Source organism: Pinus tabuliformis, chromosome 2_2 (assembly GCF_031772625.1).
Source record: "Pinus tabuliformis cultivar Carrire ecotype Pingquan chromosome 2_2, CPIR1, whole genome shotgun sequence".
NCBI classification, from domain to species: Eukaryota; Viridiplantae; Streptophyta; class Pinopsida; order Pinales; family Pinaceae; genus Pinus; species Pinus tabuliformis.
Window position 1 is genome coordinate 1210186957 of NC_142300.1, and position 20734 is coordinate 1210207690.

At 40.7% G+C, this 20734-nt stretch overlaps 1 protein-coding gene across 1 annotated transcript; it reads right to left on the bottom strand.

Moving 5' to 3' along the window:
* Positions 1-1523: 1523 nt before the first annotated feature.
* On the bottom strand, positions 1524-1844 carry LOC149197833 (uncharacterized). Its single transcript, XM_089408826.1, has one exon. The coding sequence runs from the start codon at positions 1842-1844 to the stop codon at positions 1524-1526; it is 321 nt and encodes a 106-aa protein (XP_089264952.1).
* Positions 1845-20734: the final 18890 nt, after the last annotated feature.

The window sequence follows — 20734 nt, forward strand, 5'->3', positions numbered from 1 at the left end:
CATTGATCTCCTATCATGTGCCTTGAGCATCCATTGTCAACATACCATTGTCTCTCTTTATTTTGAGCATAAAATGTAAAGCCACATTCTTTATGTTTTTCTTGCTTCCTTTTCCATACCTTTATGTATTTTTTTCTTGTTTTGTTGAGGAACCATTATTGTGTTTCTTCTACAATCACTTGCCTTGTGCTCATAGTATTTGCAGTTATAACATTCAACATGATCCAACAAGGGAGAAAATGAATTATAATTTCTAATCGCATTATCATTGAAAATTCTAGGTTTACTATTCTTATAATCATTCCTTCAAGGCTTATAGGATTCTCTTTATCTATCACTTATATAATCATTCCTTACATAAACTATACAATTCATTGCTTTATGACCAAAATTATTACAAGCAAATAAATATCCCAAGAAGATATTTTGATACGTGGATGTGAAAGGTCTTCTTGGATAAATAGTTCTTTTGAACCCATTATGATTATCTTTAAGAGAAAACTCATGTTTCAGCTAATTCTTAACTTCATTTCTGGTTGATTGTATTATTGATATAGCATTTTGAGAGATCATGTCTTTTTTGGTCTTGGCCCCCTTTCTTGGTGTCACTTTCATTGTTGATAGAACTCTTGATCAAATTGGTAAAGCTTTTGGGTTATTATTTGCATTCATTCTATAATGCCTTTGTGATTGATTCTCCCTTAGAAGTCTCATGATTTTATTTATAGCCAAGACTTGTTTTTTTGAAATCGTGCCTCTAACGACTGAAAATGTCATCTATGATTGCAATACCTTTTCCAATTTTCAAACTTTGATTCAACTAAACCTTTGCCTTATCTATTTCCTTGCTTAAAGAGATAACTTTTTCTTCAAACTTCTCAATATTTCCTTCCTTTTCCTTCACCTGGATTATCAGTTCTTTTTCTATTCCTTTTTCCTCTTCTAGTTATGTCATTAGGAGGATGATTGTTGCTTCATTAGAATCATGATATTTCTTTTCATATTTTTGCAACAATTCCTTCTACTTTTTATTATTTTCTTGGAGTGTATCTATTTCTTCCAAGGCATTACCAAGCTCTGCTTCAAGATTAACTTCACCATCAATACTTTCTTCCTTTAATCCTAATTTCTCTTTCTAGTTAACTTCATTTTTTGGATCATAATTTTGAGCATCCATGGCTATGAATAGGATATATTATTTCTCAACATTAGATTCATATTCATCACTCTCTTCAAAAGAGTAGCCAACTTCTCTAGAATAAAAAATTTCCTTCTTGGTGTACCTTCCCTTTTTGTGTTTATAAACTTTGCTTCTATTTTTATATCCTTCTTCATCATTAAGATCTTCTCGTTTTTCATATGGATACTTAACAACCAAAATAATATAGTCTACCACAATTAAAACATGTGAATGTTAGCTTACCTTTTTACACACCAATTCTTATTTTCAACATCAATTGAGCTTTTTTTGCATCTTATTCATAATTAGAATAATCACAAGATTTGTGTCGTCTTGTCTTTTTTTATGCTTTCAAGGATTCTTCCTTTAATCTTGAATTCTCTTTTTCTATTTTCATTTCATATGCAGTGAGGATCCCATGTAGTTCATCCATATTCAAACATTTTAGATATTTTGCCTCTTCAACAGTTGAAACCTTTGCATTAAATCTCAAGGCGAGAGATCTCATCACCTTCTTTATAATAGTTGATTCCTCAAAATTTTCACCAAGTCCTCTAATATTATTGACAATATCATCTACACGAGGCAAGAAAGCTGCAATATCTTCTTCTGCATTCATCTTCAAACTCTCAAAGTGTCTTCTATGAGTTTTAATCCTTGCCATTTTTACCTTGTCATCTCCTTCATAGTTTCTTTGAAGCTTGTCCTAAATGTCTTTTGTATATTCACGCTACATTACCTTGACAAACTCTAATTCTAATTGGCCACACAAGATGACATTCATTGCTTTTGCATTATTTACAAAATCCTTTTTACCATCTTGATCAAATGGAGGAGTTGTAAGAACTTTATAACCATCCACTATAGATAGCGAAATTTCAATACCATGAGACATTAGATAATTTTTCATCCTTATCTTCCAGAAAGTATATTTTTTGTGTATCAAATAATGGAGCTCTATTTGTGAAAGAACCATCATAACTGGCCATGGTCCCTCTGAGATCTTCCTTCCAGTAGTTAGGGTGCTTCCGAAGGAACCTTGCTTGAATACCAATTGTTGGATTTACAATTATACTAAAAGGGGGGAGGGTGAATCAATATAAGAGAGTTTTTGCTTATTTAAACATTCAAGAACCATAAGAAAATAAGCTCATAAGTATTTCATGAAACACAAAATATATATGTAAACCCATTTGAGAGAAAAGCCATAAAAAAAATTCTATATAATTGTTTTGTGTTCATGTCAACCTACTATTACAACAATTTTTAGGCACCAACCTATAGGAGAAATGAATCCCCTCAGCTTCAAGAATTTGTAGGAACTAACCTATAGGAGACACCAATCCATTTCTATTGCAAGTTTTTGTAGGCACCAACCTATAGGAAACACCAATCCCCTATGAAAATATGCTCTATAATTTATTCTACATCGGTATACTCTACTTCTTTGTCTTTGTACATTCACTTTTTTTCATGTTTGTCTCTATGTGTTCACCTTCACCTATGGTACTTTGAACCAGGTTCTTCCTTCAACTTAGATTTTCAAAACAACTTTATTAGTGTAACACTTTAATAAGTGGCTCTTCCTTCAACTCACTTTTTAAACTTGACACTCATAACACCAAACCATTATATTATATGGCCATAGAATGTGTCCAAGTGCTTATTGAATCCACAGAACTCTATATAAGGTGATAATAGCCAGAAAACCAAATTTTAGTTATATATCTGTGTATCTATAGAAATTCCCACTGTAGATCAACAGATTATGAAATATACTAAAGCAAAATACAAGATCTACTTCTACAACAAACTTGCGGAAGCTTAATCAATTTGAGCAAGATCAATTTAGAACACATATAACTGAGAATGAGAAATCAATCACACATAACACAGAAGAATAACCCGGGGAAAGCCTCAGCCTAAAACCCCAATCTCTGTATTATCATACAAGTGGAAATATGTTCAGATTACAAAAAGAATCAACTCTCAAGCTATCCTGCTCTCTCTGCAATCAAACTGCTGCTCATAGACAGTCAAAGGCTTCTCACAAACCTTCTCCTCTGCCCTCCAAGCCTCCTATTTCCTTGCGTAGTTTTCCTTGGGGTCCAGTGCTGCCACCTGTGTGAATTGGCCTCTTCACACACTCACTAACCTCTGATCTAACTGCGCAATCCTGAAGGAGATAATTCCTTCTGCATGGAAGAGTATCATATATAGGAAAAATCCTCCAACTGATAGTACAATGTCCCTTCCTCTGATCTCAACTGGGTCTCTGACTGAACTGACATGCATGAGTTATTTATGAGAGAATATTCAGTTATCTGAAGTGCAGTAGTTACATGCATGCATGCATTAACTAACTGAATTCACAATTAGTTCAACAAACTATTTGAACTAATCTAACTGGACTTAACTCAGTTAACTGAGCTAACTAATTACAACTCAAATTACAACTCATCCTTATCTCTTTAATTGATGGATAAATTCCTCAATCAATGGAGAAACTGTTGCATGTCTTCACATAGACTTTATGTTTGATTTTCTACAACTAATTAACTCAAGATGAATTAATTAATTATTTTACAAATAGCTGTTAAGATCAAATTCGAATTTTACTTCTCAATTTTAGTTCAGGGACTAACTAAAATTGGAATCCATCCTGAAATGCTATTTATAGAAATGTTATTTTTAGCACTTCCATTTTTCATTCCTTGTTGCTATGTCCAACACTGGTATCCGAACTGCTATTTATAACAGTGCTATTTTTATCACTTCTATTTTTAGCATTTCTTGCTGCTATTTTCAACACTCCCTCTCAAAAAGAAAGGCATTCAACTCGAACCCAATCCTGAACCTTTGGAATTTTCTGCATGCAACACTTCTCCCAAATGTTGTTGCTCCAGCAACTCTAGAAACAAAAATTCTCCCAATTGACCTCCCTGTTGGGCTAGAAACATCCTCTGATGCTAAAGCTCCATCTGTCGCTAACAAGTGTTCCCTCTCTGACCTCTGAGTTGCTACAACACTCCATGCATCTCGCACCGTTGCACACCTCTCTGTGCCATCTTGCACTGGTGCAACACTCCTGTGCCTCTCACATTATTGCATCCTGCTAGCTCTGCACTGTCTTGGGATTCCTGCACTGTAGCTCTCTCTGCCGCTCCATCCACATCCATCTCTACCCACTCAGCCAATCCTACTACTCCTCATCGGGGCTCTCGTAGCAAGGTCTAATCAAAGAGGTTGTGTACCTCAATGATCCTGCCCCTATTCCAGCCTTCTTGGGATTGTCACTCCACATCGCCCCACCTCCTACCTAGAGGTATGGATACATGTGATCCCTCTACCCACTTGGATTGAAATTTCCCCCTATTGGAGGTCTCTACATGAGTGGATGCCTCCACTCGGTCTCCTCTCAGCTTCTCTAGTTGTGGCTTCTCCAAGACCTCCTGAAGCTGCTTCACCAATTGTGGCTCATCCACAATTGTCTGAGACTTCTTCTAGCGTTGCATGTTGAGAGGTAATGTACTCTCCCTCTCAACCACCAAGTCTCCATTAGTTGCCTTGCTCCTCAAGGCTTTGCATGCATCTTGAACCTCAAGAGCATATAGGTTCTTGACTTGTGAACCGATCTTCTTCACCTGTCTAGTGGTGATGTGTCGAAGGAAAACCTTTCCCTTACTGAAGACTACATCATAGCCTTGGTCTTCCAGCATTGCGATCGACACCAAACTTTTCTTCAGTCCCGGTACATACTTGACATTAGTCAAGGTAATGCGAGCTCCATGCTCCCTCTGAAAAACGACCGTGCCTACACCTAAGACACTATACTTTTCATCATTACCCATCACTATGAGTATCTGGAGATCTTTCTCCTCCAAGGTATTGAACAAACTCTTGTCACCGGTCATGTGGAAAGAAGCTCCACTGTCAAGAAACCAACCACATCCCACCATGGATGAAACCATGCATGAGAAGAGGGTGAAATCCAACTCGAATTGTGAGGCCAATGCCTCACCTTCAGATCCTTCCTTGGATCCCATCTTGGATTTATTCAGTGGACAATTTGTAGCAAAATGGCCCACCTCATGACAATAAAAGCATCGCACTTTCAATTTGTCAAACTTCTTCCCACCATGGGAAGAACTCGATCTGGGATGAGAATCCTTCTCCTTCCCTTTCTTCGCCTTACTCACTAAGGCACAGTTTTCTTCATCCTCCTTGGATGAAGAACCATCTCTGGTGCTTCTTCTTATCTCCTCCTGCATCAGATCCGACCAAAGTCGTTCCCAATTTGGCAGTTTCTCCCTTCCATTTACCGAGTCTTGGTAGCTATGCCAGCTCTTAGGAAGACCGAGGAGTGCAAGACTCACTGTGTCATCATTGGCTGTCGTGATCCCTACACTTCCAATCTCATCCCTGTAGGTGGTGAGCTTGTTCAGATATGTAGAAATCATGTCGCCCTTTTCACACTTGATTTTCCGAAGCTTGTCTTTCAGCGCCAGCTTCCTCTGATCGCTACTATTTTGGTATAGATCTTTCAATGTTTTCCACATTGAAACGGTGTCTCCTTCTCATGGAGACTCCAGACTATGTGGTCTCGAACTCCCTCCAGAAGGATTCTCCTTGCTCTAGCCACACATTTCTTCCATTCCACCAATTCTATAGCATCAGCCGGCTTGGGGACTTCTTGATCAATGAAGTCCTTTAGACTGTTATCCTCTAATACTGCTTCCATGCGATCCTTCCAGGCTATATAATTCGAGCTGCCATCAAGGGCATACTCAAGTCTTAAACCGTTGAACGCCATTGGTGAAATTGAGATGTGATAAGAACTCGATTTCTATATTCAGGAACCTCAAACTTCAAACTTCTCCCTTCTTGTATACTGTTCTTCACTTTGATCACCTTTTCTCTGATAAACTTGGCTTTGATACCATGTAGAACTTTCTCTATAGATCAGCTAGCTCCGATACCATGTAGAAATTCCCACTGTAGATCAATAGATTATGCAATATACTAAAGCAAAATACAAGAACTACTTCTACAACAAACTTGCGGAAGCTTAATCAATTTGAGCAAGATCAATTTAGAACACATATAACTGAGAATGAGAAATCAATCACACATAACATAGAAGAATAACCCGGGGAAATCCTCAGCCTAAAACCCCAATATCATACAAGTGGAAATATGTTCAGATTACAAAAGGAATCAACTCTCAAGCTATCCTGCTCTCTCTGCAATCAAACTGTTGCTCACAGACAGTCAAAGGCTTCTCACAAACCTTCTCCTTTGCCCTCCAAACCTCCTATTTCCTTGCACAATTTTCCTTGGGGTCCAGTGCTGCCACCTGTGTGAATTGGCCTCTTCACACACTCACTAACCTCTGATCTAACTGAGCAATCCTGAAGGAGATACTTCCTTTTGCATGGAAGAGTTTCCTATATAGGAAAAATCCTCCAACTGATAGTACAATGTCCCTTCCTCTGATCTCAACTGGGTCTCTGACTGAACTGACATGCATGAGTTATTTATGAGAGAATATTCAGTTATCTGAAGTGAAGCAGTTACATGCATGCATGCATTAACTAATTGAACTCACAATTAGTTCAACAAACTATTTGAACTAATCTAACTGGACTTAACTCAGTTAACTGATCTAACTAATTACAACTCAAATTACAACTCATCCTTATCTCTTTAACTGATGGATAAATTCCTCAATCAATGGAGAAACTGTTGCATGTCTTCACATAGACTTTATGTTTGATTTTATACAACTAATTAACTCAAGATGAATTAATTAATTATTTTACAAACAACTGCTAAGATCAAATTTGAATTTTACTTCTCAATTTTAGTTCAGGGACTAACTAAAATTGGAATCCATCCCGAAATGCTATTTATAGAAATTTTATTTTTAGCACTTCCATTTTTCATTCCTTGTTGCTATGTCCAACACTGGTACCCGAACTGCTATTTATATCCATGCTATTTTTAGCACTTCTATTTTTAGCATTTCTTGTTGCTATTTTCAACACTTCCTTCAACTCACTTTTTAAACTTGACACTCATAACACCAAACCATTATATTATATGGCCATAGAATGTGTCCAGGTGCTTATCGAATCCTCAGAACTCTATATAAGGTGATAATAGCCAGAAAACCAAATTTTAGTTATATATTTGTGTATTTGAAAAAATGCCTAAAATGATTAACACTAAAAATACCCACAAAACCAAGTTCCTTTGGCTCTGGATAAAAATATTTTTTTTTCAATAGTCAACTATATCTCCCTTAGTTAATAGAATATACTACTAGTATATCAGCTACTAGAGGATTTGTAGGAGATTTTCTTCGTAAACTCCTGGTGGGACAATGTTCCAATATGGTAGACAACTCTTGTTGTTAATCCTTCCGTGAAATAATGTTGCCAAACCACAAGGAACACAACATCAAGCTTTGGCTTTATGTTGGGATCTTGGTAAAATACTCGAAAGCCTTTAATATTGAAATACCTTGCAAAACGAAGACTTTTTGATCCTTTAGACATGAAACCTTTCCATTGGATGTCGAAAAATTCTTTGTATACTAGGCATGTTATCTAATAGATATTAGTATATTGAGATATCGGGAAAAATCCAACATTGCACTTTTTATAAAATGTCGATATACGATATGTCGAGGGCCTTTAGCTCTAGGTGATACAACTTGGGCACCTTGTGACCAAGGTTTTTGACTAGGGGATTTCAGGTATATGGATACTAGAATATCATCAAATATGAGCTTTATCCAATTGTCTTAGTTTGTCAATATGAATAGGGGATCATTAAGCTTTGGGTGCTACAAATTAAGCACCATGTGACCAAAAACTATGTCTAAGGGCATCCCGAGAATCATAATATCATAAAATTGTAAGGTATACCCTTTACCAGGAAGCCCAATATGGTGATTTCTGAGGGCCTTAGCCCTCAGGTTCTGTGCCTAAGCACCTTCGTGACTAGGGATATTACTAAGAGCTACAACACTTTAGGATATTGGAGAAATATCATAACATAATTTATATGTACAATATGATATGTATAGGGTGTGGTAAATGGATTTTCAACTGTTGATAAAAATTTTGTCCCATTAACTGATGGAGCAGCTCGAGAACTTTTCATTTTGTGAGGTATTTATGTTATAATGTAAAATTGAGGTTTGTAACACACCACCATGGCCACTCTAACCCAAAGGAGGTGGTTACTATGCTAACTTGACTCCCAATGTTCTATTATGGAAACAGGGTCTAGAAAATCTGACCTTTTGCAAACTCTTCAAAACCAAAAATAGGTGACACCATCATGTTTGTCTCGTCAATAATATTCTAGCGATATAAAATTCTACCTCAATCAGGTTCCAGAATCAAAATTTATGGCTTCCCAAAGTTTAATTAATAATCCTTGAAGCACTCACCTCCCACATGGCACCCATGTGGTGCCTACGTGGCATTCCTCCCCCACTGCCACATCATGTCAATGGCATTAAATTATAGCCTTGTGGCATGCCAAATCGCCCCTTCTAACATGTGTTGGGAACGGGATCCCCCAAGGACAGTTTTGGGGCTAAAAGCCCATATTTTGGGTTGAATTTTGTAATAGAGTGTAAAGTCTTCACATTTTGTGGTCGCGGAGGTGTCATGAGTCATAAAGGGTTGTCTACCCTTATTTTGTAAAGTAAAGTTGGCTGTAAAAGATCTACCCATGGTCTGCAGACCATGGGATTGTATAAAAAGAGCTAAGTAAGTAAGCTCTAAGTAGTCTTAAGAAGTCATGAGTTGTAGATGAAGTCTTGAAGATAAGAAAAGAAGTCTAATTTTGGGTCGTAGCATAGGTAGAGGCTCTGCAGCTAAGTGCGCAAAGGCCTAGGGTAGAATTCCGTAGCTGAGTGCGCGAACTCCTGCAGCTTTGTGCGTAGGGCGGATAAAGTCTATAATCTTGTGAAGATATCAATAAAGAGAAGCATTTTAAAAAATATGTGTCTTTGTTTCCTGTTATTGCATCTTGACACGTTATGTATTAATTTCATTTATAATGCTTATATGATGCACGAATGTATGTAATTACATTGGTTAAGTGAACACAAGTAAGAACATCTGTTTACACGGTGCTAACTATGATTGTTTAATAAGATAAGTAAGACACTTGAAATAGTTTGGGAATCTGCACGGTACGCTGCCCTAGTAGCATGAAAGTACCTGAGCTGTAGGTTAGGGCTGTGCGAAGGTCAATTGTACCTTTTCGCAGAGGTACTGAAGGGCAGAGTAAAGGTATAGTCTGGCGAGCCCTAGGACTAAGTGACCTACACGAACATAGGAATAGAAGGAATAAACTGACATCACAACCATCTCAGGGTACGGAAACTTGGTTCCAGCATCCCCCCATACTGCTTCAGGTGAGACTTCAGTCCACGCTCCATGGGCTGATGCTGAAAGGGCCAGTATTGTAGGGATTTGTTTGGATAACTAACATTGAACCTAGGTCAGGCCCCACCAAGCCAACAAATGGTTACGTTGTTGTGACCAAAATCTGCATAAGAGATGTGTGATGTCATATCATTGGAATCCAACTAAGAAAGAGATTGAAGACTGGTTGGATAGGAAGATCCACGAATTCGCGACACAATAGAATAGAAATCTGTGACTGATAAGGGAATAGTGGCTAGAAAGGTACCTATATATAGAGATCCACGAGATCTTTTTATGTTCCTTTCCAGTTGAGTTATATGAGTGGATCGCGAAGCTAAGAGATAGCCAAGGAAGGTGGAAACTTGACGGTCCTATTGTTTGGACCTCGAAGCTAGTATAGGGATTGGAAGCATCTGAGGATAAGATTGCCCATGCTGTCGATCATTGGCTCGATCACGTCATAGGAGGATTTGTAACTGAATTCGTGGTCGACACCTCAGTCAACTACAGCGAAGCGGAAAGGCACTTTTTCGAAGGTCCATGAGGTAAGTACTTGAAATCTTTGAATACTTGGATTAAAACGTTATTGTGCAAAAAACGGGTTATGTAGCTACCTTGATGTTTGGGGATACGCAAAGTGGAAAAACTTAAAAAAACAAAGGAAGAAAGGGTCTTGAATATAGTCCATTGGTTTCACCTCCATGAGGTGATGAAGAGGGAATAGCGCATGTTTCTTCGCGAAGTGCTATTCAGTTAATAAGATAAGGATTCCCGTGACTGCCACCTCCACCCACACCACCCGCAACTTCACCACCATCACCTGTGACTTCACCCGTACCACCTCCACCTTCACCACAGTTCAGTATGGCAAATTCAGTGAAGTTTCCTTTGTTCAAAGGCTTAGGAAATGAGGACCCAGACCAGTTCTAGTTCATCGTGAAAGCTGTATGGGAAGCTCAGAGCATTAGAGATGATCACATGAAGAAGGAAACTATGGTTAGTGCTCTGCAAGATCACATTCTAACCTAGTACATCAATTACTCTAATGATAACCCAAATGCTGGAGTGGCAGACATCCAGACTGCGCTGAACAAAGAATTCAGTAGGCCTAAATCTGAGGCACAGTCAATTGTGGGGTTCAAGGAAATCGCGATGAAACCAGGTGAGACCCCTTGGGAACTAGATCAGAGATTGAATTGTAAAATCCGTGAAGCTAATATGAACTTAACAGACAGACAACACCGCAAATGGTTCGTGGCTTCGCTCCTGCCACACCTAAGGGTTGTGCTGTCACAACAGAAGATAACGACTCAGGCAGAGGCCTTGGAGATTGCAATGAGACTGCATGAAACACTGATGCAAGATACAAATTTGGGGTTCAACAGATCCATGCGCAATTGAAAAATCTTTGCCTCGAGATGCAAAGTTTGAAGCAGGACAGAATAGTTCAACCAAAGGTGCGCGAAGAGGTATGGTGCCTAAAATGCAAGGGTCAGGGGCATGACAAAGACCATTGCCCAGTCTTTGCGGACTATATTACAGGAGGAGGGCCGATGCCTTTGAGGCCGGAAGCTCAGGCAGGACCAAGCGCGGGGCCTACATTGTGGTGCGCTATATGGCAGGTTGTAGGAAAACATGCCACAAATAACTGTCATTTGCTGCAGAAGTTTGTACAGACACCATAACAACTGTTCTGCAACTTCTGTAGGTTGGTAGGACATGATGAGCGCAACTGCAGAAGCTATGAATTATGATGGATAGAACACCCGCCCATAGGGTACAGGTAGAAACGCGGCCCCCTGACCAGAGCGTGGGGATGGCATGGACAGGCTTTCAGGGGCGCAGATGAGGCGGAGGCGGAAGAGGACCTAGAAGAGGTTAGGGACAACTGATCTGCTACAATTGCAGAGGACCAGGACACTATGCCCGTGATTGCACTAACCCAACACGTCCGTCATGAAAGTATTGCACTCTGTTTGATCATGAAACCTAAGACTATCCTACGCTGATAGTAAGGATACGTGACAAAGGGGTGCTACCACCTCAGTTGAATCAGAACCTGCAAATGATGAGGTCTGAGCCACACGAAGAGGATCCGAACGTGAATATAGTGTTCCGAAATGGAATCACAACAGGAGATGACAAGGGGAAACGGCCTGAAGATAGCACATGGGTTTGCAAAGCTCCAGTGAAGGAGGATGAGTTTGATTTGGAATGTGCACACGAAACATTCATGGAAGCAAAGAAGAGCTTCGATGAGGCCTCCACCTCAGGGAGAAAGGATAATCTTGATCAGGGGATGGACCCCTCTATGCTTACAAACTTCCTAGAGACTTGCATGAAGTTACTGCGCGATAGAAAGGCTGTGAAGGGGTTATAGGAGCTCATAAATAGATGTGTTGGAAGCACTCCGAGTGAGCCGTGCATAGTATGAAAGATTGGTAAGCATAAAACAAAGGCGGGACGGGAGATGAGACTGATCGTGAAAATAGGAGAATATGAAATGGATTAAGTTATTTTGGACCTGGGGTCAGACGCGAACGTCCTACCAAAACAGACTTGGGAACGAATGGGAAGACTCACATTGCAATGGTCTCTAATTCAACTAAGGATGGCGAATCAACAGAAGATCATCCCCATGGGGCGACTGCAAGCGGTGACTATAGATATTGAAGGTGTGAGCGCACTAGCTGACTTTGAAGTAATGGAAAAAGTGGATGATAGCAACCCCTACCAAGGAAAATTTTAAGGATGGAAAATTTTCTTGAAGTTTAAAACATTGGCCAATCTCACTAATCCCTAATATGCAAATTATAAATGTTTATTGATATATTTGTAAAATTAATCAAATTTATAATTATTTTATATATAGTCTCTCTATAATGTTGGCGATTTTTAAGGTAAAATAATTTTATATTCTAAAATTTGGGCGAATCGTCTTTTATAAAACTGGAAATTGGCGAATCTTTTTTTTGGAAAAATCATGGAAAATTAGCCCACTGGGCGAACATTAGCCCCTAAAATTTTCCATGACCCCTACCCTACGCTCCTTGCAATTGATTGGGCTACTGATATGAACAGGGTAATCAACCTAAAGAAGTGAAAGATGATATTTGAGAATAAATCGCTCCATGTAATAGTACCCCTAGATCTTGCTGAAGGATCGTGCTATACTGAACCAGTCTATGATTATGAGAGCAATTGTTTAGTCAATTTAATGTCTTAAATTGCTCTACATAAATTATCAATCGGGTATCGTAAACTGATGAAGTGTGGTGCACTATATGTGCTTAGTTAACCTTTCTCTTACTTCGTTGTTTATAGTTTATGTTCAACTCTTCCTAAAACTCTGCTTCAAACACATGTGCTGTGTAAAGCACGATTAAGAAGTAGTCAGAAATAAGTCCAAAAAGTAGTCAAGCTCTAAGGTGACAAGTAAGAAAAACCACTTTAAAGACCAGTTATAATGTTCAACTCTTCCTAAAACTCTGCTTCAAACACATGTACTGTGTAAAGCACGATTAGGAAGTAGTTAGAAATAAGTCTAGAAAGTAATCAAACTTTAAACTTGCAAAGAAAGAGCTTGAAAGAAATAACTTGAAATGAAACTGAAAGCAAAGAACTTGAAATGACTTGAAAGTAAATGACCACTTCCAATGGCACTAGACACCATTCATGCTGCTGCAAATAAAAGAAAAGAAAGTCACTTTTAAAACCAAAGATAATGATTATCTCTCCCTAATTCTCTACTTCTGCCATATGTACTATGCAAAGTATGATTAGGAAGTAGCTCAAGTTGAATTAGAAAAGTGATTAAAAATGAGAAAAATCTACTTTAAAGACTAGTGATAACGTTTTGCTCTTTCTAACTCTCTACTTCAGCCATATGTACTATGCAAAGTATGATTAGAAAGTAGTGAAAGATTAGTCTAAAAAGCACTCAAAGCCAACTGCAAGTTAGTGGTATTCTGATCCTTAAAAGATAACAATTTATGATAAAAGATCATTCATGTGTTAGCAGAACTTTGATAAATAAGACTAAAAATCAGCTATAAAAACAAAGGCAGCAGCTTGAACCTGTCAACTTCAAATACCATTAGTTTGTAAAGCAAATACATAAACATAAAAACAAATCCCGGGAGAAAATAAAATGCAATAATTCAAACTGTACAAGGCAGGGGCCCCCTTCTACCTATGAAATCAAAGCATACTTAAAATTGCATGAATGAAAATCTAATCTACCTTACATTCTACAAAGCAATATTTACAAAATGAAATCTAATCTACTTACATCCTAATATGCTCCATGACATCTACTTCACATCTCCTTCCATGTTGAGAACATCAAAGCTTTATTCAATTTCTTCAAAAGTGCAAAGTACAACAAAGCTCTCCAAAGAGAGACTAAAAAGAGACTAAAGAGACTAAAAGAGACTAAAAAGACTAACTAATGAAGGAGAGAGACCTCCTATTTATACAAAAAGATGAGAGCCATCTCATTAATGATAATCCATGAATCTCTCCCTCTACCTCTAGAGTCCTAATCAAAATAGGAACTGAAAAGACACATGTCTTTTAGAGTTACAATACAATTAGGAGATGTGACACATATCCTCATGATCCCATGATTCTTTCCAACCAAATTCGAATTTGGCCTTAGAGTGCCACATAAGGGTCTTCTAGAAGTCTCCTTTCAACCTACACATGTCAACAAACTCAACCCATTTGTTAGGTATAAGCATATGCACATTATTTTCCAATGTTTAACCACAAATTCACTTAAAAGGCTTATAAATAATAAATATTGGAAAAACATAAAGGTAGCCCAATGATAATGAAAGTGGGATGAATGTGGTGACATAGTAGTGAAATGGAGGTGAAATAGAGGTGATATAATGGACATAATAGTGAAAGTGTAATGCAAATGAATGACATTTTCAAGACTCAACAGCAATGACAATCTAGACTGTATCTATAAGATAACAATGTGAGACCAAGACTGGGTGAAACCAAAAATGGATGGAAAAATTACATGGGATCGCGAGAGTTCCTGCACCTCAGACTCTGATGAAGAATTAGAGCGCTGGCAGAATCGGTTACATGAAGTAACTACACTGAGCTGCAACAAGATGACCCAGTCACTGCATTGTGTGCCGTCAGAGGTAAGAAATCTGCTCACTTATGATGGCTTGAATGATGTAGCTATCTTTTTGGATGCATTTGAAAGGGAGGTACCAAAAAAGCAACGCTTCCAGGCATTAGACTGAGCACTACGCGCTACACCCACACGATGGTGGAATATGCACAAGGGAAGCTTTGATGATTGGCGCGAATGTAGGAGGATGATGAGAACATGCTTTGGGAAGCCAAAGGTATGAATAATAGACAAATATGATGGGCAGGATGATCCACACACACACTTGGCCAAATGGGCTCAGGCCTATGGGGAGAAGCCCCAACCTGAATGGGTGCACTTATTCTGTCACACCCTGGATGTCATCCCAATGAACTGGTACATAGAAACTGAGCTCCGCCATGGTACAGGATAATGGGATATTCTACCTAAAGGATTCATAATGACATTTAGCTTTGAAGATGATTTTGACTGTATTGACAAGGCACTACAAGAGGTGAAAGCAGCCTTCTTTAGGATACCACAGGATCCTTTCAACCTTATTCAAACTGATTGGGCTACTCAACTGAGTCAATCATTGGAATGCTATAATGTAATAGCTAGAGAAGAAGATGAGGATCCACAAAATATTGACATCCCTGAAATAGAAGGTCACCGCAAGGTTGAAGGATTGCAGATTGAGAATCCTGATATAACCGTACCGCTGAAAAAATAGGTAAACATTGGTACGGAGGTAGAGCCCAAATTCACGAATATTGGAGATTACTGGGATGACACGACAATGGATAAAGTCGTTGAATTTCTCCGCGAATACCATGATTTGTTCCCTACCAAGTTTATGGATTTAAAAGGGATAATCGAGGACCTAGCTTTTATGAAGATCACGTTGAAATACGATGCTAAGTTGGTTAAGCAAAGACCTTACTGTCTCAATCCGAAGTATAAGGAGAAGGTCCGCTTAGAGCTAGACAAGATGCTCGTGATAGGCATCATTGAGCCTGTGGAAGAATCTGGCTGGGTAAGCCCAATGGTGGTACAGGAGAAGAAGCAAAAGGATGAAATAAGGATATGTGTGGATCTCAGAAAATTGAATGACGCTTGCGTACATGATCCTTTCCTGACTCCATTCACTGATGAAGTGTTGGACAAAGTAGGTGGCTAGGAAGCATATTCCTTCACCGATGGGTTCTATGGGTACCATCAGATCAAAATCGTGCCAGAGGATAGGGGCAAGACAAGCTTTGTGACTGAGTGGGGGTTTTTTCATTACACTGTAATGTCGTTTGGATTAAAGAATGCGCCTGCAATTTTTTCGCGCGTAATTGTTGTTGCGTTCAAGGAATTTATTCATAAGTTCCTAGAAGTATACTTTGATGACCAAATTGTGTTTGGGTTGGTGAAACACCATGTCGCAAGTCTACGCCTGATGCTAGATACTTGTCAAAGATACCAGATCGCACTCAATCTGAAGAAGTGCTTGTTTTGTGTTCCTTTTGGGACCGTGCTGGGTCATGTGGTTTGTAAATAAGGACTGAAGGTAGATCCCATGAAGATCGCGGTGATACAGAACTTGGAAGTGCCGAGGAGTGTGAAACAGTTGCGTGCTACCCTAGGACATACGGGATATTACAAAAATTTTATCAAAGGCTATGCCCAGATCACCGCACCTATGGAGAAGTTGTTGAAGAAGGATGTCACATTCTGCTGGAATGAGGACTGTAAGAAGAGCTTGGATGTATTGAAAGAAAATATGGTCACCGCGTCAATCCTAGTCTTCCCGGATTGGAAGAAGGAGTTTCATGTACATGTCGACGCGTCATGTATAGCACTGGGAGCAAACTTGACACAGGTTGTTGGAGGAGACTTAGACCATCCTATAGCGTTTGCAAGCAGAAGGTTATCCAAGGCAGAGAGGAACTATTCCACCACCGAGCGCGAAGGGTTAGCCATGGTATACGCGCTCCACAAGTTTAGACACTACTTACTGGGTGGCCATTTTTAAGATGTATACAGATCATTCCGCACTGAAATATCTGGTCAATAAGCTTGTGTTGGGGGGAGAATCTGCAGATGGTTGTTATTTTTCCAGGAATGTGATTTTGAAGTTATTGTGAAGCCTGGACAACTAAACGCGGGATCAAACCATCTGCCATGCATCGAAACATGGGAAGAGCCCACTAATTTGGAAGAAGGATTGCTTGACGCATAGCTATTTGCAGTACGCATCACGGATGGTCATTTTGAAGATATCATACACTTCCTAACGATAGGAACTTCCCCGAAAGGATACACTCTCCAACAAAAGAAGGAATTAATGGTGCGCACAACAGAATTTTCTGTCATTTCCATGCACCTATATAAAATGGGGTCTGATGAGATATTGCGATGGTATGTACCGGAGTTTGAAAGAAGCAGCATCCTTGCGGACACTCATGGGGGCACTGCGAGAGGACATTATGCAAGGAGAGCAACCGCGTAGAAGATTCTACGCACAGGGTTGTGGTGGCCAACCCTCCATTAGGACTCAAAAGTGTGTTGCAAAGCGTGTGATGTGTGTCGAAGGACTGGTAGGCCATCACGGAGGGATGAGATGCCTATCAATCCATAGATGACGTTACAACCCTTTGAGAAATGGGCGAGTGGGACCTATTCAACCCCAAGGAAAGACGGGAGCGGGGTACCTTATCACCGTGATGGAGTATTTGACCTGATGGGTGGAGGCACAGCCTGTAAAGGATTGTACAGGCGCAACTGTTGTGAAGTTCCTCTTTGAGTATGTACTGATGTGATTTGGGTGTCCAAAGATTTTGATGAGTGATCATGGTATGCACTTTTTGAATGAGACGATCAGCGTGCTAATGGAGGAATTTCAGGTATATGACCAGAAGAGCACGCATTATCACCCGCAAGTTAACGGGACGGTGAAAGCATTCAATAAAATGTTGGAGAATGCGCTCACCAAGGTTTGCAACACTCAGCAAAGTGATTGGGACCTATGCATACCTGCAATCCTATGGGCCTATCGAACGACACGCAAGAAGTTGACTAGACAAACACCCTTTTGGCTTGTATATGGTGTTGAAGCAATAATGCCCATGGAATACATTGTGCCTAGTCTGCGCATAGCAGCACTCACGAGTATGATCACTTGCGGAGCCCTAAAAGAGAGGCTCGCGCAGCTGGCTGTGCTTGAAGAAGAAAGATTTCTAGCTGGATTCCACCAATAGGTCCAAAAGCAGTGCGAAAAAGCATGCCATGATGAGCACATTAAGCTGCACACCTTTAAGGTAAATGACCTGGTTTTGTTATATGAGAGAAAGTTTGATAAATTTCTAGGGAAATTCAGGATGCATTGGTTAGGGCTCTATGTCATTAAGGATATTACCGATGGAGGAGCGCTTCAATTGGTCAAATTGAATGGAGAACCCTTCCCAAGAAAGGTGAATGGCAGTCGATTGAAGCCATACACCGGCGGTCTGACCATGTGACTAGATGAAGGTAGCACAGTCTTAGCGCTCCAGGCAGCTGAAAGGAGGCGTGGGACTATAAACTACACTTCCTAGGTTGGGGAGCTGCGTGATTGGAGGATTATGAGAAGCAAGGAAGTGTCATAGCGTTTGCGACAACATGAAGGCAGCTACGCTACCCAGGGAGAAATCACGCAGGTCGGCCGGAAAGTGACCGTTATAGTCACTGTTCATGATTTGACATAGAAATGCAGCCAAATGGAGTGGGTGACCGGCATTTAAGACAAAATTTATGGGTCAGATCCTTGAAGAGCTGCCGCCAATCTAGCATTAATGAACCAAATTTGGGGGGAATAGTTGGATTTGAATTCAAAATTTCCTATAAATTACAAGTGGCTGTCAAGTGAAAAGCACTTGGCATTTTGAGAATTGAGTTTTTGAGCTCTCAAGCGCACATAAATCGCAAGCACTATGAACTTTTGATATCTAGTAAAGTGTTTGAGACATTGTCGAAGGAGACATAGGAGTTCCAGCAAAAAATCATGTCGGCACCCACAGAAGCCATAGATACCGAAGTGGAGGAGTCAGTGCCAAAAATCGAGTTGGAGGCAAAGGAAGCTGCTCCAGAAGTGGCCGAAGTATTAGCAGAAGTCCCTAAATCGCCGAGGATGCCGAGACCAAAGCCCACCCCAACCAAGGAGAGTACGAGGGATAAGAAGGGCAAGTAGCCTACAATACTGGTGCGTGCATCACCAAGAAGAAATCCACCAAAGCCTACCGCACAAGAGAAGGGAAAAGCCATCAATTTGGAGCCAAAGGAGGAAGAAATTGAAGACATCTCGATGTATGATGAGGATGTGGGAGTAGATGTGGAGGAGGCTGAAGCCCAGGGTGCTGACCCTATCACTCAGTTACCTGAGTATGTCCCTTCACACAAGGGCAAGACCAAGGTGCCGAAAGACATCGATGAAAGCAAGGTCCCCTTGCAAACCCCTCTGTTGCCGGATGAAATTATTTTTGAAGGATCACGCATGGGGCAGGTTCCTCTGTTGAAACTTGAAGACTGGGACTTGGCCAACCACGAGAAGTTCCCACACCTGGCGACTGAGCAGCTGATGCATCGCATCATTGATACAAACATCGGAATGACTGCATTGGAGTTGTGGAGGTGGCTCAGAGGAGTAGACAAGGCAGGGTTTCTCAACCTGCTTTTGGTGTCGCACTACAACTGCACCCTGGTTACAGTATTGGTCATCAAGCTGCTGTTATGCTTGGTGCATGATGGATGTTTATGGCTGGAGGAGCTAATCCCCATCACTCATAGGTTGATCCACAAGATCACATGGTTGCCTTACACTGGAGAGAATCCGGCCATGATATTTGGTGGAAAAGGCGGTGAGAAGGCCCTCGCGAAGGCTATGAAAGAGAAGTTTAAGTTGGTAAAGAAGCCACACGGATATGCCATATCCAGCATCTGCGACCTTGTTGTAAAGGTAGCTACGCAGATTTTAGCAGGGAAGGTGATGAGGAAGTGTCGTGCTGACGAGGTGTCGGTGCCTATCGCCACACTAGCAGCCCAGTGCACCGAAGGAGAATAGTTCAACTGGTCAGACTATCTTCGCGGAGAGTTCCTAGCAAACTGCCGCGAGGCATAGGAGCTCAGCAAGGCGTTCCACTACGCGTGGCTCTTGTTGTCGATTGTGCTGGTAGCATGGGAGCTACCAGAGGACAGCCAATTCCCTTCGGTCGCACCAGATCTACCAGAAGCAGCGAAGTACCCTGCGCAGAAATGGTATGACTTGCCTTACCTGGCAACGGATGAGGCCATTGATGCAGTACTTGATCAATGGCCGATAGAGTGGTGTGCTATAGCAGACTTGGTGGTGGAAGGGAGAAATTCTGCTGCGTAGAGAAAGAAGGAGGAGGCCAAGCTTAAGATGACACAGCTGGCCGAAAAGAGGAAAAGGGAGGCTGTTGACAAGGCCCAAGCGGAGCATAATGTCGCTCAACAGATAGGGAAGAAAACAGGTGGAACAGAGCGGGGATCTGACAAAGGCGCGAGGTCACCTTCACCTGAGATAGAGGAGGAGACAAACGAGCAGATAGAGCAGCACGGTGCAGACCCTCAGGCGATGTCCGCCCGCATCAAGCATCCAAGGGAGCAGGAGAAAGGAGGGTCCAGGAAGAAATCAAAGGCTACTAAGACATCAGTGGACCCTGTCACGCTAATAGAAGGTGATCTACATGACATCGGTGACATGGTGCGGGATGTCACCGCTAAGGCCTTACAACAGTTTGAACAGTAGCAACAACTAGTATTGGGGGCTATCCAGACACGTATGTAGGAGTTGCAGACCCACGTGGCACAAGCTAGCACGGTGTCTATCAGCCTTGCTATCAGCACTTCAGAAGCTGCTGAGATGTTGCATGCAAAGGCCTCCAACGCGATAGTGTTGCCTGATGGAGCACTGACCATGGAGAACGAAGCTGACAAGCCCAC

Coding starts and splice junctions, on each gene's coding strand:
- LOC149197833 (XM_089408826.1), bottom strand. CDS start 1,844: ATGGCAAGGATTAAAACTCATAGAAGACACTTTGAGAGTTTGAAGATG.